Consider the following 22,459-nt stretch of genomic DNA (forward strand, 5'->3'; position numbering starts at 1 on the left):
TCATATCAGAAGTGTACAACAGGACTGGCCAATATTCAATTTTTAGTAAATGGCAAATAATGCAAACCGATATATCGGTCTAAGCCTGATTGACAGTTAATACGGGCTTATCCCTCCAACCTTTTAAAGCTAGGTCTATTAGTGATAACAAAAAAAGCAAGCAGAAATAGTAAATGAAACTAACACTAGAGCTGGAAACGTTAAAGGCACATTTACCTGCTCCAGGGTGATAAACCTCTCCAGGTGTAGCACACTGTTGGACTCCAGGACGGCCTGCGAGCCGAGCCAGCCCCCCAGCACCACCAGCAGGCTGGTGAACACACACAGCAGCCAGATGTTCACCAGGAGGTGGAAGAGCACCAGCCAGGCTAACACAACACCAAAGCCCAACAAGCTCCTCTGTCCCAACACCTCAGCCATGGTGCTGCAGCGGCCACTGTCTGGCTTGGCACCTTCAGGATGAGATGTGAAGACCACTCATGTCAGAGTAGACCCTGAAATACAAACACAGCGGAGGCTACGGAGTTAACGTTCAAAATATGTAGAGTGACAAGCTGCTTGGCTCTCATTATGCGATTTTTAGCTTGGCAGACAAGATGTTAGATGAGACACATCACAGTTTTGCAATGTATACCCTGCTTCAAAAAACAGACTGCCGCTTTTATTGGACTGGTAGTTAGCCTCATTAACAAATTAATGAAAGATTGTCATGCCAGCGGAAAATGACTGCCTCTTAACCACGATAACTTGCACTTATGTTAACTCACGATAGGTATTAACTTAAATAGCGTTCACTAAGCAGGACATGATCTAGCACGGCAATAGCATATTTAGCTGACAGCTCGTTAAGTTCTCTAAACTACACCTTTGATAGCTAGCTAGCTTGATTAACTACCCAGCCGTAATTGCGGAATCCTACTATTCGTTTATCTGTGTTTTCATGTGCTAATAATCGCAGCTAGCTAACTAACGTGTTTGGCTAGCGTTGGCCCCGATGCATTTCGTCCTCTCTTTTACTGAGAAAACGTCACGCCAAGCTTCATTAAAAAATCTGACAATATACCGTTTATTTGTTTATCGGCAAATGTACATACATCCTAGAACATGACATAAGACCTACAAGAATCACTAGGAGCCACTGGAAAATTCGGCGTACAAGTGATTCACCCATCAGCACTTACTTTCAATAAAATGTCTACTTTTAGAATTGGTTCACACTGCCCGCTTTCGCCACCCAAGGTAATTTTTTGGTGGCATACATGCTGCTTGGTGTATCAGATGTATGCCGAATTGAAGAGTGGACTCTGAGCATTTGCAAAAGGTCTTAAGTCATGTTCTACGAGGTGTACTCTTTTACCAATAGGCAAACCAACATTAAATTGACAGATTTTTAGGCTAGCGGTAGATACCGTTAGCTTATAAGGCTAGGTACCGCAGACTGCTCAAGTAGGCTAATGTTAGTTAGCTATAACTTTACGGAACACTTGACATGCACAATGTCGGACTGTCATATAGAAATGTAGCTACCATAATGAAAAGGTTAAATATTCAACCTACAAACGTTGTCATGAATATGTCAATAGGAGGTCTTCTTGTGAGCTTTCGTCATCTTGACAGCAGCGGTGACAGCTCCGTGTTTGTTTATTTCCTGTATCGTGACGTCTGCTGCGTTCATGACCTAAAGGAAAAACAGGCGGAACGCCTTCACGGTTCAAAGGAACTTCCAAGGTTCAAACTCGTTTGAAGCTGCCAATACGCCATGATTTAATTTTCATGCAGACTTTGGCTGCTCCTGATTTACTTTTCACACTTAATACACATGCACTTAATGAGCAAAACATTTAAATTCATGTTTTGCAGGATATGAAACATTGCAGTGTCAACTACAAACTAAACGTATGGCAAGTAGTCGTGTCCTGCTATAGCATTTTAATTGTTCTGATCACATGATGACTTATGTGATACAAGTCATTGATTTTGTTCGTTTTACTTAAAATTAATCTATCATTCCCTACACTTGACTGCAGATATAGCTACCCTTGATGGTGATGTTAGAATTCTTAGAAATCAGGGTTTTTCTGTTACATCACCACACTGTCATCTTGGTAGGAAAATAACAGGTGAGTGTAATAAATTAACAGGTGCTTATAATCAAATGCCAGCTACAGCCAATGAGCTGTGTATATGGTATAGCATCTTATCGGTCGGAAATGCATGTGACATCATGGGAATACTATGATTTTTCAAGATTGTATCTACCATGTTTGCCAGAGAACCTGTGGGGGAATCAATTAACACTTCTACTCTACAGGTCCATAAACTAAGAACCATTGATTTATATATACGATTGGTGGCTTGGAGGTTGTCTTATTATAAGGAGGTCAGTATTTGCTGCTCGGTTAGAAAACGATTTATGTATTTTCATTTTCCGCAGCGTTCTCACGGTAAACTCTGGCTTATAAATGCCACAAAGGAAACTAAAGGGGCACAACACAGCGTGTGAACGCCTGCTGACTCAAACCCACTTAAACCAGCCTCAAATGTGTGTGTTTCTCTTTCTCTCTCCCTTTCTGTCTGTCTTTCTCTCTTTTGTTGTCTCTTTCCTCTCCCTCTCTCCCCATATATGCTTTCCCAAAGATACATTCTGTACCAGCACAACTGAGTTGACAACTTTTTTCTGATTCCTCAGGTGTTTGCGAGAGCTGTACATTACACATTATACATTAACATGGTCAAGTTGCTCCAAAGTCTCATCAGGTCAACAACCTCAGCGTTTTGCCATACACTGACAAAAAATGTGGAATAAAACCTGCCCCTTGACCTCAAACGATGCTGTGATCAGCTATGTATCATCTTTAAACGGCTAGATCATTTTGTAATCTATAATACGTGTGATATACGTCAGGCAAGCCTTACCGGAGCTAACAGCCAAACTGTTTCAGATCAAAAACAATCCTCAGTACATGAGAGCGGTTCATTGGAAATCTTGGAAATTATTCTCACTACAGAGACATTTACTCTAATCCCATACTGCTGTTCAACCAGAAGGCTTCCGACAGGTATGTTGCTATGGAAAAAAAAATCTCTGTGCAATGTGTCTAATCTAATCTAATTGCTATTATCAGTGTTTCTTGATTAGTTTTCTTTATTATACAGTTAATACCTTCACTTTCGGTTACGCAAAAGTAAGAAAGAGTTTTCACCTCTTATAAAATATAAATAACAGTGGTGGAAAGAGTAGTAGAATGTCCTACTCAAGTAGAAGTATTGTTACTTTGCTGATATTTTACTTTAGTAAAAGTAAAAGTACCGGTGTAAAAATCTACTGAAGTAAAAGTAAGAAGTAGCTCACTTAAATGTACTCAGAGTAAAAGTTACTGAGTTACTTTTTAGAAAAGAGAATGTTGTTAGGTGTACGAGAGTACAGAGTTCAAACTAGATTCTTTTAATTGGTTTAATTGGTTACTTAAGTAAAAATGTACTTAAAAGTAAAATTACTGACCTGAAAAAATACTCAAGTACACAAAAAAGCTACTCAATTACAGTAATGTGAGTAAATGTAATTAGTTACTTCCGCCCTTGATAAAGTACAAAATAGCATATAGTGATGTGAGGAATATGAAACTTTGCCTTTCCTTTTTTTTCTTCCTATTTTTGCTTTTGCTTTCATTTACTGCCATCTGTCTGTGTTGCACTTTTATGCTGGAAACAGGAACAGGTGGGTGTGTAGCATCACTTTAATTCTGAAAAAATGTAGCATGATTTTTACCAGTAAGTTCACTAAAATAACTAAAATAATAATAACTTTGCTTGTAATACCAAGAAAACTAGTACAATCTGGTCATATACTGTATATACTTTGTTGGGTAACTTTGAATGAGCAGGTCAGATATTGAAATGATTTAGGATGGGGGGAAATGAGGTATGCTGATGAATAGTATAACCTCACTAATCTGATTTGTTCAGTGTGGTTGACTCTCGAGCCGGTGTGGGAAAATATTTCCAGAAGAGCTGAGGAGCCACACAGCTCTCCCTCATTAAAATACGTTGTGTGCAATTTCACACATGCCACGCTTCCAGAGTTCCAGGCTGCTTTTGCATGGGAAGACGCTCCACTGAAAGCTTAGTTTGATCTCGAACTGGGACCTGTACGTTTTTCTTCAATCATGCCTAGGTTTATGACGACTTATGAGACATTACCTTTGATGATGGTGAGTGGGATCTTGCATGAGTGCACCGGTAGTCCAGTGTGTGAGCTATTGTTATTTCTCATCTGATTTGACTTTCTTCAATTATGCATTTAGTTGCAAATGGATTCATCAGTATACTAAATATTATGAGGAACTTTTTATGTGTTCTTGCAAAAAATATTCAGAGGGTTTTGAACTAAACAAATTTAGTTTTTTCGTGGGTGGGGTGGGGGATGGGGGTGGGGCGGGGTTGGAAAATTAGAGTCATATAGTTAATGACAATACTACCTCAGCCTCTCCTACTAAAGGTGTCACATGGGTTGTCTTGTTGTCTTGGGTAGGTTTCATTTTCCCCTCATAGTGTCAGTATCAACAGCAGCAGGAGGAAGCCCAGACCCTGGAGCTCCATACTCAATATGATCCCTCATATGGCACTTTGCAAATTCTGTAAGTATTCAGCTGTTTTTAATCCAGTAATTATTAACCTGATGCTGCTGTTGCGATCATTATAATAATGACGAATTATGAAATTGACCTTTGAGATGTTCTCGAATGTAACCTAGTAATAAAATCTTTAAAGTTGTCATGCAACAGAGAACTGTCAATTGTGCAATACAGGTATATTATTGTGAAAATCCAATATGACTGGGAAATTTTTGAAATTCCTTATCATAAACACCATAGTTCCGCTTTGACGGGTGCTTTCTCTTTTATTTGTTTAGCTTGTAGCCTAAGGGAAGAAAGGAAACTGGAAGTTGGTCTGTTGCTTAGGGGGTTTTGGGATGACTAACGTCTTTGTGGCTGTTTAGGTTGGAAAATATTTAGTTTCTATTTTTTCATCAGTCATCAGCATCTTTTCAGCATTTCATTTGTATTTTCCATCTCCTTCAGTTCCTCTGGTTCTAGTTGGGGTCATAGTTTTCACTGTCAATGGGATCATTGGAGACCCTCTGTTCGAGTGCCTCCAAGACACAGACTACAGCGAGCTTCTTGACATAGTAGACAAAGGTCTTCCCGCCACAAAGACCCCTCGCCATGTAGCAGTCATTGGCGGAGGCATCGCTGGGCTGACCGCTGCCAAGTTTCTGGAAGACGCCGGCCATAAGGTACAGTGTTTTACAGTGGATGAGAGCATATTTTCTGTGTAGATATTCTAATTTTACTTTGTGACTGTTACAATGGATATACTGTCGCTATCAGAGTGTATTTGATGAGACTGATCATGTGCCCTATGTATGGACAACTAGGTGACCATAATAGAAGCCAGTAACCGTATTGGAGGACGCGTGGAGACGTTCAGGAACCGAAGAGAGGGGTGGTATGCAGAAGTGGGTGCTATGAGGATCCCCAGCTTTCACAAGTGAGTACAGCAGAGGGTTGTGTGTGTGTGTCTCTTAACAGTGTGCCATTCTGTGGTATAATGCAGAACCAAGGAAATGCCATTGCATTTTTCCAACGACTGATAAAACTTCCTCTACTGCAGAGATGCTATCAAAAGTACCACCCAGCTAACCCTGGGTGACTCAGTTGTGTTTCAGCTTGCATTCCGCGGGTATGAACCTGTCTGGATCAGATATACATCATAGATAATGACTTTTGGTATTTAAACCAAGACTGGTAAAAAAAAAAAACAATGGGCCCCGCCTGCTAAAGCTGCCGTCTTAGTAAACATACTTTATATTAATTTCACAGGATTCTGCTTTCCTTTGCCGCCAAATTGCACATTTCACTGAACCACTTCATCCAAGATGACATCAACACCTACTATCTGGTAAATGGACTGCTGCAGAAAACCTATGCTGTGGAAAGCAACCCTGATATCCTCAACTACACCTTGGCCGAAGAGGAGAGGGGGAAGACGGCTGCTCAGCTCTTCAGTCAAGCTCTGTGGAAGGTTTGTACAGATTTCACGCATTCATTGTGTATGTTTTGGGACACAATGGTATTTTCTTTACTGCGCAAGTACACAGTCATTTTTTAAGCTCTGTAATCTGCTGGCAGGTAAGGGATGATCTGAAGAGAAGTGGCTGTAGTGCCATGCTGGACAAATATGACTCCTACTCAGTGAAGGTAAAGATAAATTGAATTCATCATTGTTTTGAGAGAGGACACATCGGTCATCATGTGGCTTAATTCATTTGGTTCTGCTGTCACTGACAGGAATATCTGGTGAAGGAGGGCAACCTAAGCCGCGATGCCTTGAGGATGATCGGGGACATCCTGAACGAAAACAGCCTCTTTTATATGTCGCTGACAGAGATGCTGTACATACAATCAGACATCAGTGACAACATCGAGTAAGGAAAATCAGGGATGGCACAAGTGTGTGTGTGTGTGGGGGGTGGGGGTGGGAATATTTCCAAGGGGCCCTTCAGACACTCAAGGTGGACTAATGCTTCAAGTTGGGGGCCCAGAATTTCTAGTAACAGCCTTGAGGAAGACAACCTGTTGACCTATGACACGGGTCAGTTAGTTATCATTCACATTCCCACCCACCCACACAACTTAACCAATTAAGGTAGGAGCCTGCAGATTGGAATTTTTGTTACACAAAGGTTTCTTGGAGACAGAGCTGCTCTGGAGGCAGAAATAATCTCATTGGTTGAGTTAAACCTCAGTGGGCGACGCCAAATAACTAGGTTTTATGGCTCAGTAGCATTAGACTGAAGCCCAGAGAAAAAGGCAAGAGGTAAGAGAGGAGGAAGCTAATATTATGAAGCCTAGCGCTCTTGGTACTAATTCAAAAAATGTTATCTAGATTATCTAGTTAGCTAGATATGGCATCTTGGACGTCAGCACGCTAGCTAACTAGATAATCTAGATAACATTTTTTGAGTTAGTCATTCATGACCATGGCTGAAAGAAAAAAGTCATTACTATTTATATTCCTTCTTTGCCATTCAAGTTCCCCACTTAGCTAACTCGAAAAACTGTGGTTCTTTGGCTCCGCCCAATGCGGTTTAACTCAATCAGATTATTTCTGCCTCTATAACAGTTCTGCCTCCAAGAAAGGTTTGTATACAACTCTACTTGTAACCTAGTCACAGACCAAAAAAAAACACAAAAATGTGATCATCCCCCAAACTTAGGTGTTCATCTTGTATTCTTTCCCAGGTACTATGAGGTGACAGGTGGCTTCGACCACCTCCCACGGGCTTTCTACCAGTTATTAAATGGCACCATCCTTCTCAACTCCAAGGTCAAGCTCATCAACCAATCAGGCAGCAGCAATGTCACCATATCATACCAGGACTGGCGTAATTCAGGCTCCCTGACCAATCTAACCGTCGACTACGCCTTGGTTACTGCCACCGCGAAGGCCACCTTGCTCATCGACTTCCAGCCCCCTCTCTCTAGCCACAAGATGGAGGCCCTGCGGTCCGTCCATTACGCCAGCTCCACCAAGGTGGTTCTCAGCTTCAGGGAGCGCTTCTGGGAGAAGGAGGGCATCAGAGGAGGGAAGAGCATCACAGACCGGCCTTCTCGGTTCATCTACTACCCCAGCCACGGCTTTCCTGGCACAGCCGGAGGGGCCCTCTTGGCGTCCTACACTTGCTCTGACGATTCGACTCTCTTCCAAGGGGTGAGCGAGGACGACCTGATGGCTCTGGTCCTGGAGGACTTGGTGAAGATCCATGGAGAGGACATCAGGCCTCTATGTACTGGGGGACTGGTGAAGAAGTGGGGCTTGGATCCGTACAGCCTGGGAGCCTTCGCCCTCTTTACGCCATACCAGCAGGTCGACTACGCCCAAGAACTGTTCAAAAGTGACCGAAGGGTGTACTTCGCAGGGGAGCACACAGCCATGCCTCACGGGTGGATTGAAACCGCCATTAAATCCGCACTCAGGGCAGCTAAAAACATAAATAACCTGACGCTTTAGTTTTTACGTGTAGCAAATTTAAAATGACTACAAATGCAGTCAACATATGTATTTATATGGCCCTTTGTTTATAATCCTTTTCTAGGATTAGGCCAATATATTGGCCTTTTATTACGAATCGGATAGCAGCCAGTCAGTATCATCTCTGATATGATGCAGTTTGTGTACATATTTATTGTAGAATTGATCATGACTACACTGGTTGTCTATGGGAAGCCCTTAACCCCAACTGACTCTAATGAGACATTTTGATCAGATTGAATATGTTTTTATTATTACCCTTATCGGTATAACCCCATTGTTTTCAAGTTTTGTACACAAAGTGAAAAAAATTATGTTTGAATGTTTACTGCTTCTATACCAGCACTTGTCAAGTCATGTCTTCAATTTCTGTAGGTCTTTTTCTCCCAGGGGGCATTACATTTTGCTATCAACGAGAAAATTAAATGCTTGAATACAAGGTTATAGTTTGAATACAGTGAACTGTCAGATGTGTGTTTACATTGAATACAAAATAAAACTTTGTGACAACAGATGATGGTAGAAATACTAATAGCAAACTTGTTTAATCTGCTAATTCAGCCTACATCATAGACACAGAAGTTGGGAGGTGGAAGGAACAGAGAACTCATGTCTTAAGAGTGTAAAGAAAAAGAAGGAATGTGGGACAGGGCGGTCTAAACCAGGGCTTCTCAAATGTTTTCATGTCACGGACCCCCAAATCAGCACAATAGGTAACAGATTTTGTCCTAGGGACAGACTTTTGTTGCTGATGATTTAGTATTGAATTGTCCAACTCTGGTCAGAGTGAAAAACTATGATTGGAATAGTCATTCTTATACATCTGCAATTGGGATAATTTCTACAATTAAAGCTGCACTAGGCAAGATTTTTATGTAAAAATACACCTGTATACACCTGTACACCTGTTGCAGCCCCACTTTAACAGAGAACAGCGTCTGATCCCCACTACCCGAGACGCTGTAGATTTGCCCTATCTACCCAGATGAAATTCAAAACATGCCTACTGTCCATCATCGTCCATCAACATGTTATGGATACAAAACATTTTATTCACACTATAACAATAACGATCTTTGACCATATCTGAGGAACATAACGTTTACAATGCAGGCTATGGCAGATGCCGTTAACCAAAGTATTTCACAGTCCCGTTGGCATCTATAGTCCGTCATTAATGACCGCCCTTCTGCACGATCTGCGTGAAGCGGTTGGTGATGGTCAAGGTGGTGTCGATGAAGCGCTCGACACAGCTCACCAAGCACGTCTCTGTCCGGGAGTCCAGCTTGGAGCCCGGACTGTCGATGCACTTGTCCCAGCAGACGTCAGTGAAATTGTGCACCTGAAATGAACATAAACAGCTACATAAACAATAGTGAATTCAGACGTAACTGAGCAGTATTCAAATATCCTTTAAGTACCTTGTGACCGCCACTAAATGCTGGCTGAGCCAAAACATCTCTCGTGCCTTCCTTCCTACAGACATCCACAGAAATAGCCTATATGCAGGGATGTAGTGAAGCGTAAACCCACCTAACCTCAGTTTTCCAACCTTTTTACTTGTGGAATAGAGTCTACCCACCATTTAAGGCTGACAGAAATATTTCTGGGTAAATTCATATGATACATCATGGTAAGTAGTATCAGACTGGTGTAAGTGTAACCGAGTAGATTAGCAGCCTCTACACTACATTTCACATTGTGCAAGCAATGGGGTTTATGGAAAATGTGGTCTTAAGTTTAAGAAACCAAGTTTAAGAAACAATACCAATGGTGTGAGATAGAGACTAGCTTTAGTCTCATTTGTTTACAGCAATTATACAATGGTATCACAGTTAATTTGACAATGACATATTGATGTTATAACATGTAAAATGTTTGAACATATTTGTACATGTAGAAAGACACTCTGCCAAGTCTTAGGGTCAGTTCCTTTCACAACAATGCATCTTGATGGGATTGCAGCTGTAGGATGAACCCTGTGCTACAATGCCTTGTTACAGCGTAGACAAATGGACACCACCTCCATCCAAGCCTTGAGCTAATACCAGCCACAGAACACACCATCATGTTAAGTGACCCTGCATTACATGTTATGGACGGCCAATTCTTTAATGGGCTTCCTATTTGTTTTGGAGGAACTCCACTACTGATGTGATCCTGTAAAATTTACAGAATGATGGCCCGTCCATCTGGTCACTCCATGCATGTATTCGCCAAAACAAAACTCTGTAGAACAGAGTGAACCCTGCAAAAATGTCACAGACATTCACTGAGGTGTAAGAGACTGTATTTTGGGTTCACTACAGCCCTGATACGTGCCGTTCTCTCTTATGTCGAGAGAGAGTCACCCCAAACTCCATTAAAAAATCTGGCTTCGAAGGGGCCTGGCTTATCAGCAAAAGGTACACACCCCGTAAAATATGACTCAAGAGATTTAGGACCCACTCTTCAATTCGGCGTACATCCACTCCACAACTTTTATAACTGGTTCACACTGCTCGTTATGGCCCACCACTGTGTAACGTTATATTGGTGGAGGTGGATTGTGAGAGTAACGGCGACTCGGTTATAAAAGTTAAAATCTTATGGTAATAAAATGTTGCTTGGTAGATTAAATGAATGCCGAAATGAAGACTGGATGTTGTTCTTAAACATTTGTAAAATGTCTTAAGTCATGTTCTACCGTTATGTATATAAACCAAAACGCATAGACACACTGACTTGCAAGATTTTAAAATGGAGTTTGGCGTGCCGTTAACGGCACGTATCGCGGCATGCGGCGTGGTTTGCCTCAATGGTATAAGAAGGCAGTTAGTAACGTTAAAGCCTGGACAGACGAACCTGAGCCTGGAACTGTGCTTTCTGTTGCTCTATAGCGATCATACGCTGAAGCTCCGACGCCTCTGCCTTCTCCGACGTATTTAGGTCAAAGCCGTCCATTGCGTTATTTGTTAGAGATCAGTCCAGGTAGCTTGCAGGTTAGAGTTGTCCAGATGACCTTCTGTTTCACCGCGAGTGCGCGCAGCGGCCTGTGACAAACCACTGATCTACAAATCAAGTGAACGTAAAATGGAAACGGCAGCGCAAGCTTGTGCGATTTGTAAATCAGCGTGCGCACGTGTGACGCAGGGGGTGACGCTGACACAGATAGTTTGTGTACAACTGGAGTTTGCTCTCAAAAGCATTTCCATGTTCAGCCCTGGTCAACTAAAGGAAAATGAAAAGGGTCCCTGAAAAATGAGGAATAGTTTAAATTTACTATAGCCTAATTTAGTTCTCTATAAATTATCCACATTGAAGAACAACTATTCTAATCACCATTATCTCTCCACGTCCAGTATAGACAGTTATACAATTCAATACTAACATTACGACAGCTATAGGTCCCTGGAACAAAAATCTATATCTAAGGGGGGTCCAAAGTGTGTCTATTTGGAGGTTTAGAGCACGAAAACGTTTGAGAACATCTATTACAAAGTGGGTAAAGACTATTTCTCAAATAAAATGATTTTGATGAGTTTGGATGGAAACTGCTGTTATTGCAGTGGGACATACCTGCAGCAATGTTAAAGCTGGGGTAAGGCCATATATCAGGCCAATGGGGTATCAGAAACCCATATTGACGGAACCCTACTATGATCCAATACTGACTTCATCTATTAACTTACTTTAGTCACGAAGGGGAGATGTAGATGAACAGGAGGAGACAGGTTAAAAAGGATAGGTACGTATGAAATAATGAACTACAGCCATTATGATGTTATGCAAAATAACAGTGAGTGCAAGATAAATTGCTGATTTAGTAAAACTCGATTCACTTTTGTAGCTTAATCATGTGTTGTTTCTTGTGTTGCTGATTACAACTATGGGATGTGGGGGGTAAACCAAACTAACAGTTTACCCTCGTCTTTATTTGCAGAATAGACTTTACCCGCTTTTTTAGGCTGACATAAATCTTGGTAATATAAATTCAGAATCTACATCATTAAGTTGCATCAAAATTAGGTACATTATATAACAAGTGGCATAAATCAATCACAATTTGCGTTAAGCAAACTGTAACAGGCGAAGATGAAAATATTTGCTGTATCTTATCATTTTAACACACATCTTTGCACAGCCGCTGAGCCAAGAAGTACATCCGGTTTACCCGCCGTGACCTTGGTTGGCTAATCATCATGGCGGCCATCGTCAGGTTAAGTTCTGTATGTCACAGAGGAGTTAAACGTAAGTGCTTATATCTATTCTCGTTGTCTGTGTGGTATTTAAACGCGTGTATTTAGTTAATATAAGTAGTGTTTTTGACAGCAACACACAAGCGAGGTTGAATTTTATACGAGAACACATTCCGGCAAAGAAGGAAAACCAGGGCAGGGACACTCAAGTTCACGACGTTAACGGAAGCCAACAACGGCTGGATTTCAGCAAAAATCCCGATAGCGTTACATATAGCTAAGGGGATAATAGTGACTTCAACTGCTGATTGGTAATACATTTCCAATCAGACATTCCCAAGGACGGTCGTGATTCGTGCTGGAGGGGAATTGAAATTCGCTATAATGATGACATCTAGCCTGTGACGTTATCGCTCATATGGAGTGAAGCTTCACGCACGCCGCTCAAAAAATGTGGCACTTAAACGTGTCCTTGCATATCGGCATACATACCCGATAAAACACGACTGAAGACCTTTTATGAATTGTGAGGACACACTCTTAAATTCGGCATACATATAACTGGATTGCAATAAAATATCAACTTGTGGAACTGGTTCACACTGCTCGCCACCGCCCTCATTTTGGATGAAGTTTGTCGGAATAACAGGTCAGCCAGTTGTGAAATTGGAAATCTTACTGAATCAAGGGCTGCTTGGTGGATCATATACAAGCCGAATTGAAGAGTGTCTCCTAACACTTCAGTTAAGGTCATAAGTCATATTTTATGACGTAGGTAACTTTGCCAATAAGCAAGGCCACAATACACTGCCAGATTTTTGAGAGGAGTTCGGTGTGACTTATCTCTGGACTTATCAGTCTGTAGAGCATTATAACACACACGCTGTTGGCTGGTGTTTGCATTACACTTTTTATTGAAGTGGTTTCTGGCATGTTTCAACATCTTAAGTTAACCAAAACAACAACAAAACATAACTAAAAATACTATAAAAGGAAGACAACATGCACCAAAACTAGAGATGGTAATTAACAGTCGTATTATTGTGCAGTAGCCTAGTTATCTAAGAAATTTTGAAACAATATAAAATGTCTATTTCTAAGGCTAGATTTGCACGTGGATAAGAAATAAAGATTTTTGACCTTGTGGGATCCAGAGTTGATCTTTTCATTGCAGGTTGAATCCATCAGATCTTGGTAATGCTGGGTTAAATATTAAATTTTTCATCATGCCCCAAGTAAATCAAGCTTAGAGTCTTTTTTTTTAGTTCTAATTACAAGGACCACATAATATTCACACAAACTGTCTTTAAAAAGATTATTGATATTCTATATTCTAGTACACGTTTAAAATGTATTTACAATGAAATGTTGGTTATGATTGTTTCATTTGTGGTTTACAGGTTGCTCAAATTAAGCTGTGAACGATTTTCTCAAATGATGTCCATTTGGAAAACGTGACTCACAGTTTCTCCTGTCTCTTCTGTTCAGCTCTGTTCTACCGGAGCACTTTGCTCGCCAGACCGCTGGTTGTACCACACAAAGACCAGGAGCGGCCCTACCTGCTGACAGCAAGGATTCATGCATCCCAGGCTCTTAACGGTCAGTGTTGGTGTGTGTTGAGTCAGAGTCGTACATAGATCTAAACTTGGCTTGTAGTATTAGAAAACGGAACTGCGTCACCACAGCAAAGCATCTGATAGCACACCTCATTAAACAAACTAATGCTTCACCCATGTATCATTGCAGAATGATTGAAACATTTGGCCTAATGCTTGTGATGATAATCTATTCAAATGGTCAAAGTCCAAAGTATTGTGCTGCAGCTGCACAAAGTACTGCAATATTGGAGCTAATAAACAGGTAGGGGTGTCAGAATCTTGTTTACTCTTAAAGGATAATTCCAGTTATTTTCAACCTGGGCTCGTGCCATCATGCTATTAAAACACACCCTTTCAACACAACAATATGGCTACAGCATACCTTTTCCTTTTGCTAGTGGTGCACAGCAAATGCTTTAGGGGAAGTGTCTTGGCTTGGCGTGACTATTGAAAACCCCGTTTCAAATAATTTTGAGCTGGATTTCATCGTCTATCTATTGATCCTAAACACGTATTGACATGATGGCTTGTCGGACTCGGGAGAGAGTCTTATCAATTGATTGTCATTTGGCTGTTTTTGATCGTCTACATCTGTTGATCCCGAAGTTGCATAGACATGAGTGATACCTCATCAGACTCAGGAGAGAGGTTCATGATTAGTGATGTAATTTAAGCTCCTCCCTCTTTCCCAGTTGGCTGTTGGTGGTAAACATGTCGCCCCTCATGAATGATACAGAGTTGTAGTGGGGCAGTAAGTAGAAAATACAGTACGTTGCCTCATGTGTCTTGATTTTAATGGCGGCAGGGAAAGGAGAAGTGGAGGTGCCATTCATCGTGTCCAAGATATTGTGCGTGACATACTGTATATACAATTCCTTTCCATTCCCAAAAACAAAAACCATAAGGGGAATACAGCCATAAAGACATTTTTCAGATACAAGCTTCCTACTTGAAAATACTGTTCACCTCAGCTTTCAGCTGGTAAATTCTGCTTGGAAACTCGGGATTTGCCAGTTGACCCTGATTTCTATTTTACTGAATTCTGACATCATCAAGTAAATGCCTATAGTCAAGTGTACGGAATGATCTATTTACTTCAAATAAATCCAACAAAATAAACAATTTTCATTCCATATGTCATTTTGTGATCACAATGTTTGGTTTACTGTAAAACATGAACTCAGATGTATATCACTAAACTCATGTGTGTCAAGTGTGAAAAAGCTTATCAGTAGCAATCAAAGTCAAGACACAAGTCATAACGATTTCAAATGTGTTGGAAAGTGCGGACAAAGTTGTTTTTAACCTTCAAGTTGTTCCAACTGATGTGAAGCTGAGGAGGGAGCAGAAGCTTGCCAGGACATGTACTGGCATGTGGCCTGTGGTGTATGACTGTTTTGTAGTCCAAATTTAGCACCCAAAATGTTAGACTGGTGGCAGTATTTTGACACCAGGTTCATCTGAGGTCTACTGGACATTTAGCAGTCAACATCAGGTTAGTGGGTCATTCATAGAGCCACAGAAAGACTTTCTTCTCGGTGGGGGGTCTTCACATTAAAAGCATGCTATCACACACTTGGTCGAAATTCAGTAAATCGCAATGCAAAAAAGTGACGATACGTATCGTGGGACAGAAAAGTGAATCACGATATTAGCCCCATTTTATTCTGCTGTAGTAATCACAAATGAGACAGCTTGCCTATCACTATTTCACAAGCTCTACATAGAAATTATATTATTTGCACTTTGTAATGACATTTTTAAATTGTTTACATTCTAGCAAGCTAATGCCAATGCTAGAAAGATTTGTGGCACAGAAATAAACATAAGTCATACTTTGTCATCAAACTTTTATTTATCACATAGTATCGTGGTTGTATCGAATCGTGAACCTCATATTGCGTATCAATCGTATCGTGAAGTAAGCATATCGTCCCATCACTACCATCCATATCTTGATTTCAACGTATTCTGCTGTTGTAGCTTAAATGTATAACCTTGACCTTTGGGGAGAAACTGTTTTGGATTTTACCATGCTGATGATAAAGGCTCTAATGTGTTTCATTATGCTGCTCTTGCTGTACAGCGGGCTCCGGCTCCAAAGCTGCCTCTCTGCACTGGACAGGAGAGCGAGTGCTGAGCATCCTGCTGCTGGCCATGGGGCCGGCGGCCTACTTCTACCCCAGTCCTGTCGTGGACTACTCCCTGGCCGCTGCCCTGACTCTGCATGGACACTGGTAAGACGAGCAAACGCTAACCTCAACCCTGATTTTTTTTATTGGTTCTGGTGGCTGCGCAATACTTGGCTTGCTAGTGCTCAGTTTGTGTACATGTTGTGCATGCACAAGGGTTTGACAGATAGGTTTTTGAAGGCTGATGCTGATATTTGTGGGTTGAAGCTACTGATAGCCTATATTCACTATCTTCACTAGCCAAAAATGTAAAAAGTCAGAATGGAAAAGCCTCTGAAACAGCATTTTTAGACCATCAGCCACTAAAACTCTCCATTGAAACCCAGGATGATGATAATGAAGATAATGATGATAAATCATTCATGTATACCTGTATGGAATCACATCAAAATGTTGCATTACAATCATTTTATGTTAAGGGCTTCCCATTGACAACCAGTGCAGTATTGATCAATTCTACACTAAATGTAATCAAACTGCAAATCATATCATCATATCAGAGGACGACGTCACTGACTGGCTGATATCTTTTTATGTATTTTAATAATTTATTTTTCAGTAGGTTTCATTTTGATGCAGAAATAAAATTACATGGTGATATTGCCAAATTTACATTTGGTGATGTTTAGTCAAGGCAGAGTTGGAAAGTAAGGCAAATGAAACAACACAAATGCCATGACTTGTGTAGTTTCACCAAAAGATGTATCTCTACTCTTTAATACAGAACAGGATTAATACAATATGCCAAACATGTTTTGTTTTCATCGTAATTGTGTTAGTTGGACATCATGCCCTTAAACATTTAATTTTCTGGTGTTCTTACACTGCTCGATATTAATTTTAGAACTTACATTAGCTGAGTTGGAAATTAGCTGTTTTAGTCAACTTTTTATTTCTTCATTTTGGTTTTAAATTGGTCTTCAGTTCCAGCTAGCATTAAAAAGGTCCTAAAAGTCTTGCTTTCTGAAATCTGCAGATACCCTGATTGATATTAATTATATTAACTATATTATTGAAATTTTATTAGTAATTATGAGTCATGTTAAGACTTATACTTACGAAATAGTTTGCAATCTGTTTTTGAGGTTGGAATCATCTGTGCTTTTGCAATATTTGTGAATGACATTGGGACATTTTTAACATGTTGGATCACTGTCATTGCCTTGGTTCCCGAACAGCTCTCAAATTACATGGTTGCTTGTTTGCTCTGTAATTAGTAATTACACAGCAATGTTCCCCTGTTTGGTGTCTGAATGGAGCAGGATAGAATCATTCCTCTTCCAGTTGTAATTATTGTGCTATGTCTTGTCTGTAGGCTCAGCTTGGCTTGTCAGCATCTAAGTTAACACAAACTTAACCTCACCTCTATGGTCATACACCAGCAGACAGTTATTTAACAGATCTTGAGCGTTTGGGAGTATGAATGAAAGTTCTCTGAGCCCTCCGCAGACTTATTTCCCAAAAGCCTCCACCCAGCGCACAGATTTTGCTTGTGCACTGACCCACACAGGACTTAACGCAAACTTTTTGCCATGGGGTTTTTGTGAGGAAATTCAGCCATCTTGCTCTAGCTATCAGCAGCTATTAATTCAGCCTTCATCTGTGCTGTCTCTGTTTGCAGACTTGAGAAGGCGGCTTTAGCTTAGCGTCGCAGCGATGTGCTCTTCCATCACTCGGAGCGCAGACTAAATGGCATGGCAGGTGTAGGCCACAAATCCCAGTCATGAGTGGTGATAAGTCCTCTTAAGCAGTGGCTTTCAGGGCACTTGGATTTCCTTGATGGTCAGGATATGCTCTCTTCAACCAAAACCAGCTAGGGCAATGCCCCGTTGTCATTTGGTGTCGCCATCACCATGGGTTGAAGTATGAGAATGTACAAAGGCTTCCTCCTTTGAGCTGGTACTGGGGATAAGTATAGAGCGTATGCCTAATGGGATTTCCTAGCACTAAGGAATGTTGGACCTGAATGCCTAGTTGAAGACCATGGCTTCAATAAGACGTTGATTAAGCATTATGTTTTTTGAATCTGGGTGGTAGTGGTGGACGTTCCAACCTGTTATATAGATATTATTAATTTGAGATAACCAACTTGAATAACTTTGGGTTTCCTGATTTGATATTCTGCACAACAACAGGGTGTTTTCCCCGGAGTACAAAACTGTCCCTAAGTACTTAGTCCTGTTTCTTCATGATACACATTTCATTCATGAAAGTTGGGAGCTTGTGCTGGATGGAGCTTCCATCAAAATTCTATTGCATTTTATTTTTACAGTGAATGGATATTTGACAAAACAACCACATTTCCCTCTTTATTGAGTCTATTTTTTTTTTTCCTGTAGGGGTATTGGACAAGTGTTAACAGACTACGTTCACGGGGACACAAAGGTCAAGGTTGCCAATGCAAGTCTCTTCCTCCTGTCCACGGTCACCTTCGCTGGTCTTTGCTACTTCAACTACAACGACGTGGGCATTTGCAAAGCCATTGCCCTACTATGGAGCAAATGAACATGAGACTGAGGACTGTGAAGCTTGGGAAGGGTGACCTAGACGCTGGGTTGGGGGCAATCCTGTCCTGGCCGATTGTAAAAATTCAAGGGATTCTATGTAAATTCTTATAAATATATCATTTTTGACAATATTACAGTGATTCACAAGTGTGTAATTGTAATTAATGTTGATCAATTCAGGCTGGTCTTTTTTTTTTTTAATTGTTGCTCAATTTAGTTAACAGTGATTGAGTGACTGGCATCCATATTCTGTTCTTACATGTCGGTGATTGGCTCTTGTTGATGTGCGATGTGGACTAAATTTAAGCTGCATTCACCTTTAGTTTTTGATCCAAAGCAACCAAGTGTCCATTCATTAAATATCCCACTACCAATCCTACAAATAACAGAGGTACCCAATATCCTGATATGCTGTCAGTATGTCATTTACTGGTGAAATCTGAAGAAACGCAATACAATTTCTAAAATGGGATGGCGATGACTTCAATCAAGTGCTACAGAATAGTGTTTTTTGACATTTAATTTATTTTCATGTTCAAGTCCTTTTGTGGGTTACTTAAAGTGCATTTTGTGTCTGTCACAGTCTCTATACAGTAAATACTATCTTTTCACCCTTAAACCCATTAGGGCTAAAAGAGCAGCACTACAGATTTGAGGAGTGTTTGTATCAGAACTCTGACGTTGAAGTTCACGCCATGCTCCTGATTGGACATTAATATTCAAACAATTCATAAGATGCATTATTAGCAATGCTAATTTGGAGCTGTGAGTCGCTATAGCCTGATCACACCACCAGACCACAGCTTGACTTTGCTCCTTTAGCTTGACTGACAGGAGCAAATGCTGTGAACTGATGAACTGAGAGAAAGTGAGAGATGCCATTGTAAACTCTTAAGTATGCAGTTTGCACACTGTTGACAGATACAATAGTTGTAAATTGTGGAGAGAGCGGGCAGGGGAGTCTCGGAGCAGCTTTCATTTCCTTGTATTTTCCTGTTACATCCAGGAAGGGATCAGCTCTGCTGGTCTGGTGGAAGTTTCTTTTAAAGGTAAGGGAGGCTAGATCTGTAAATTAAAGCCATCCAGCACCACTCAACCTACTTGAGCATTTCCACCAAGTACAAACTTGTCAGCTAACGATGTATAATCCTCATCAGGGTCCGAAATTAACAGCCACCAAATGCCGGTAAAATTTGTCCTTGGCAGATAAATCAAGGGTCACCCTCCACACTGGCCAATAACTTTGACACGATAACATTTGAATGCCTCCGTTATCTTCTGTTATCTGTTGCACTTCATGATGAATTACAAACTGCCTCCATTGTCAGTGAGCTTTTAAATTAACACACAGTACCTGATTCAATACATGAAACGGCATTGTAAACAGGTAGGGTGACCTATTTCTGTTAAACAATTTTGACTGTTAATTTTTAGGCTACCACCCTTTGGCAGGTGAGGCACAATGTTAATTTTGGACACTGATCCTAATATTATATGTATGCTCACTATCTCTCGTTAGGCCATATAATATTTACATCCAATTTAATGCAATCAATGCTCTTGTGCATTTACTGCTTTGTTCACTGTAGTTCATTGGCAAGCTTATCAAAATTGTTCGTGTTAATGTGCCACCTTCAAATATTTAATCATAGCTTATGTTTTATGTACACAAAAACAGTGCTAGCATGCAGGTATTAAAAATGGCAAAGCTTTATTTTTGTACTGCTGGGAAGAGTGTTGACAGTCACAGGTACATGATGAGTTTGTTATCCCTGTAAGATCCTAGCTTTGGTCTCAGTCTGTCCTTACATTGCTCCTGCAGTAAATGTCTCTTAAGAGCTTACAGTTATGGTGTTGGTGTGTTTGCTTGCTGCATCAAGTTTAAGAAATGTGTTATTTCTGTTCAATTAATCTGTCCTTTCAGATTACTACGCACAAAATGAGATGTGGTAAGAAAAGTGCATTGTTCATGCCTCACCAGAATAAAGTTGGATTTATGGTTGGCCTTTGCTTATTTTGACCTATAGCATTGTATGACTTAACTTGATATAAAAATGTTAGAAAAAGTATGAAAAGTACAAAATAGGGATGATCTAGTATTATAATAAATAATGGTGTAGTTAAAAACAGGATCAATTCTGTATACTCTCTATACTCTGTACTGCATGTGTGAATTATGACCTAGGTTAGAGTACTTCAAATAGTCATTTCAAAAATTATTCACACACATTTTGCACATTGTATTGTGCAATAAAATTATCAAAGCATGTTGAAAATACATCTTTTAAAGTTTTAGTCTAAGATCTTCTCAATATACATTTTAAGTGAAAAAGAACAGCCCTTTGTTAGAATAAAAATAAACTGCCACAGTGGTTATTGCTTTGCATTATACTGTTTGGATTAAAAGGAAAAGACAGTAGTGAATTTCACTTATGAAATACAGTATGTTAATGCCCAAGAAAAGTGTGGTCTACTGCCCACTGAGAGGCACTAAAGAGAATGATTGGTTTGTTAGGAAGAAAGTCGCACTTTGACCAATTCTGCAGGGAAAACCTGTTGGCCATTATTACAGTTTTGTTGAACATTCACACTTAATTACCAATCAACCAGGGCTGAAAGTTGGAAATCTTGACTTTGCACTGCAAAAGTCTAACTCAGTTATAATATGGGATTTAAAGTATATATGCAAAAAGTCTACACACCCTTCCAAATGTTCTTGTTTTTATTGCCTTGATGCCTGAAATGAAAGCAAAAGGTTAAAACAAAAGGCTACTAATTTCTGACTGTATTAAAATGGAACACTAAACCTCCTATGTCAACTTTTAAATGCTTTGTTGAAAAAAGTCATTTTAGAAAAATTACTGCTCCAATTTGGTTTTGATATTGTTGTCAAAGTTCTTTGTTGTGTATGGGCTAAATCCTTTGAAGATGTTTGCTAGCTGGCCTTGCTAAGCCTAATAAAAACGCTGATGTTAGTTGGACCCAAAGTTGCAACTTAGTTCTAAGCTGATATTCTTGGTCCATTTTTCATTTTTGAGGCTTGGCCAGTAGTGCGAGTACCGTTATTTTGTTGTTAATGGCTTTGTTGGCCTGGATTTGCTAACAAATATAAGTTAAACTGCAGCCTGTCATCCAGCAGAGAACCTCTCCCTTTGCATCCTGTCTGTGATCTCTCTGCCCACAGCAGACCACAAATGTGGGTGAGAACACATGACCTTAACTAGGAATGCGATAACCTGAAAGCAAATCATTCCATTTCCACTCCTAAGGACAGTGAAAAGAAATGTCCTTGTCAAAGAACCATAACTTAACTAGCACTAACCTAGTTTTCACTTGTTAATACATTGCCAGATATGAGTACCCGTTTCTGTTGGTTACTGTATCGAAATTAAAGTTGAAACAGTCTGATTTGATGGGTTTTCATTTGAGGTCTCAAGGCAATAAAAACATGTACATTTGAAAAGGTGTGTAGTCTTTTGATATCCACTGTACATAAGACGGAAAATAATGGAACATACCATAATCGGTTTATCTGAAAATTAAGCTTCATTCTCACCCAGATCACCACCTGTATGACAGCCTACCCTCTGGAAGACTTACCCCCGGCAATTAACCTCCTCAACCAGCCCTCCTAATTCATTTACAGCCCACAGTGTAAACACGCTACAACTGGACTGTCTCTTTTCCTTTTCTTTTCTTTCTTACTTTCTTCTTTTTTTTGCAATTTCACTCACACTACTTTCTTTCTTTCCTTCTTTTCATGCAGATTCTACTTCTTGATGTCCTCACCTTTCTTTTTCTTTGCTTTGTACTTTTTTATGTTTTTCATTTCTTTTTTTACACACACATAGTTAATGCATTCATGCATGCATACACACACAATCCTACTT

The 22,459-nt window shown here is 40.2% G+C and overlaps 5 protein-coding genes across 5 annotated transcripts in view; 2 read left to right on the top strand and 3 right to left on the bottom strand.

Moving 5' to 3' along the window:
- Window positions 1-1,627, bottom strand: part of snx19b (sorting nexin 19b) — a 39,117-nt gene extending 37,490 nt beyond the window's left edge. Inside the window, exons 1-2 of the mRNA XM_078284290.1 lie at window positions 1,558-1,627; window positions 217-494 (exon numbers count right to left, since the gene is read on the bottom strand). Of these exons, the coding sequence (XP_078140416.1) occupies window positions 217-420 (204 nt within the window). The 5' untranslated portion in view covers window positions 421-494; window positions 1,558-1,627. The remainder of the gene's footprint in view (window positions 1-216; window positions 495-1,557) is intronic.
- The window catches only part of LOC139917005 (interleukin-18-like), a 66,703-nt gene that overhangs the window by 36,252 nt on the left and 7,992 nt on the right, over window positions 1-22,459 (bottom strand). The gene's annotated exons all lie outside the window — the stretch shown is intronic.
- Window positions 4,148-8,609, top strand: il4i1 (interleukin 4 induced 1). The gene is made up of 8 exons (XM_071906030.2): window positions 4,148-4,211; window positions 4,532-4,637; window positions 5,082-5,296; window positions 5,438-5,550; window positions 5,883-6,084; window positions 6,192-6,260; window positions 6,351-6,487; window positions 7,305-8,609. The coding sequence occupies exons 1-8, from the start codon at window positions 4,167-4,169 to the stop codon at window positions 8,071-8,073; spliced, it is 1,656 nt and encodes a 551-aa protein (XP_071762131.1). The 5' UTR covers window positions 4,148-4,166; the 3' UTR covers window positions 8,074-8,609.
- On the bottom strand, window positions 8,609-11,131 carry timm8b (translocase of inner mitochondrial membrane 8 homolog B (yeast)). Its single transcript, XM_071906032.2, has 2 exons — window positions 10,939-11,131; window positions 8,609-9,436 (listed from the first exon to the last, which is right to left on the bottom strand). Exons 1-2 carry the CDS (start codon window positions 11,035-11,037, stop codon window positions 9,269-9,271), a joined length of 267 nt encoding a protein of 88 aa, XP_071762133.1. The 5' UTR covers window positions 11,038-11,131; the 3' UTR covers window positions 8,609-9,268.
- Window positions 12,267-20,573, top strand: sdhdb (succinate dehydrogenase complex, subunit D, integral membrane protein b). The gene is made up of 4 exons (XM_071906026.1): window positions 12,267-12,324; window positions 13,761-13,871; window positions 15,957-16,107; window positions 18,402-20,573. Exons 1-4 carry the CDS (start codon window positions 12,276-12,278, stop codon window positions 18,565-18,567), a joined length of 477 nt encoding a protein of 158 aa, XP_071762127.1. The 5' UTR covers window positions 12,267-12,275; the 3' UTR covers window positions 18,568-20,573.

This window comes from Centroberyx gerrardi, chromosome 6 (genome assembly GCF_048128805.1).
Source record: "Centroberyx gerrardi isolate f3 chromosome 6, fCenGer3.hap1.cur.20231027, whole genome shotgun sequence".
NCBI lineage: Eukaryota > Metazoa > Chordata > Actinopteri > Beryciformes > Berycidae > Centroberyx > Centroberyx gerrardi.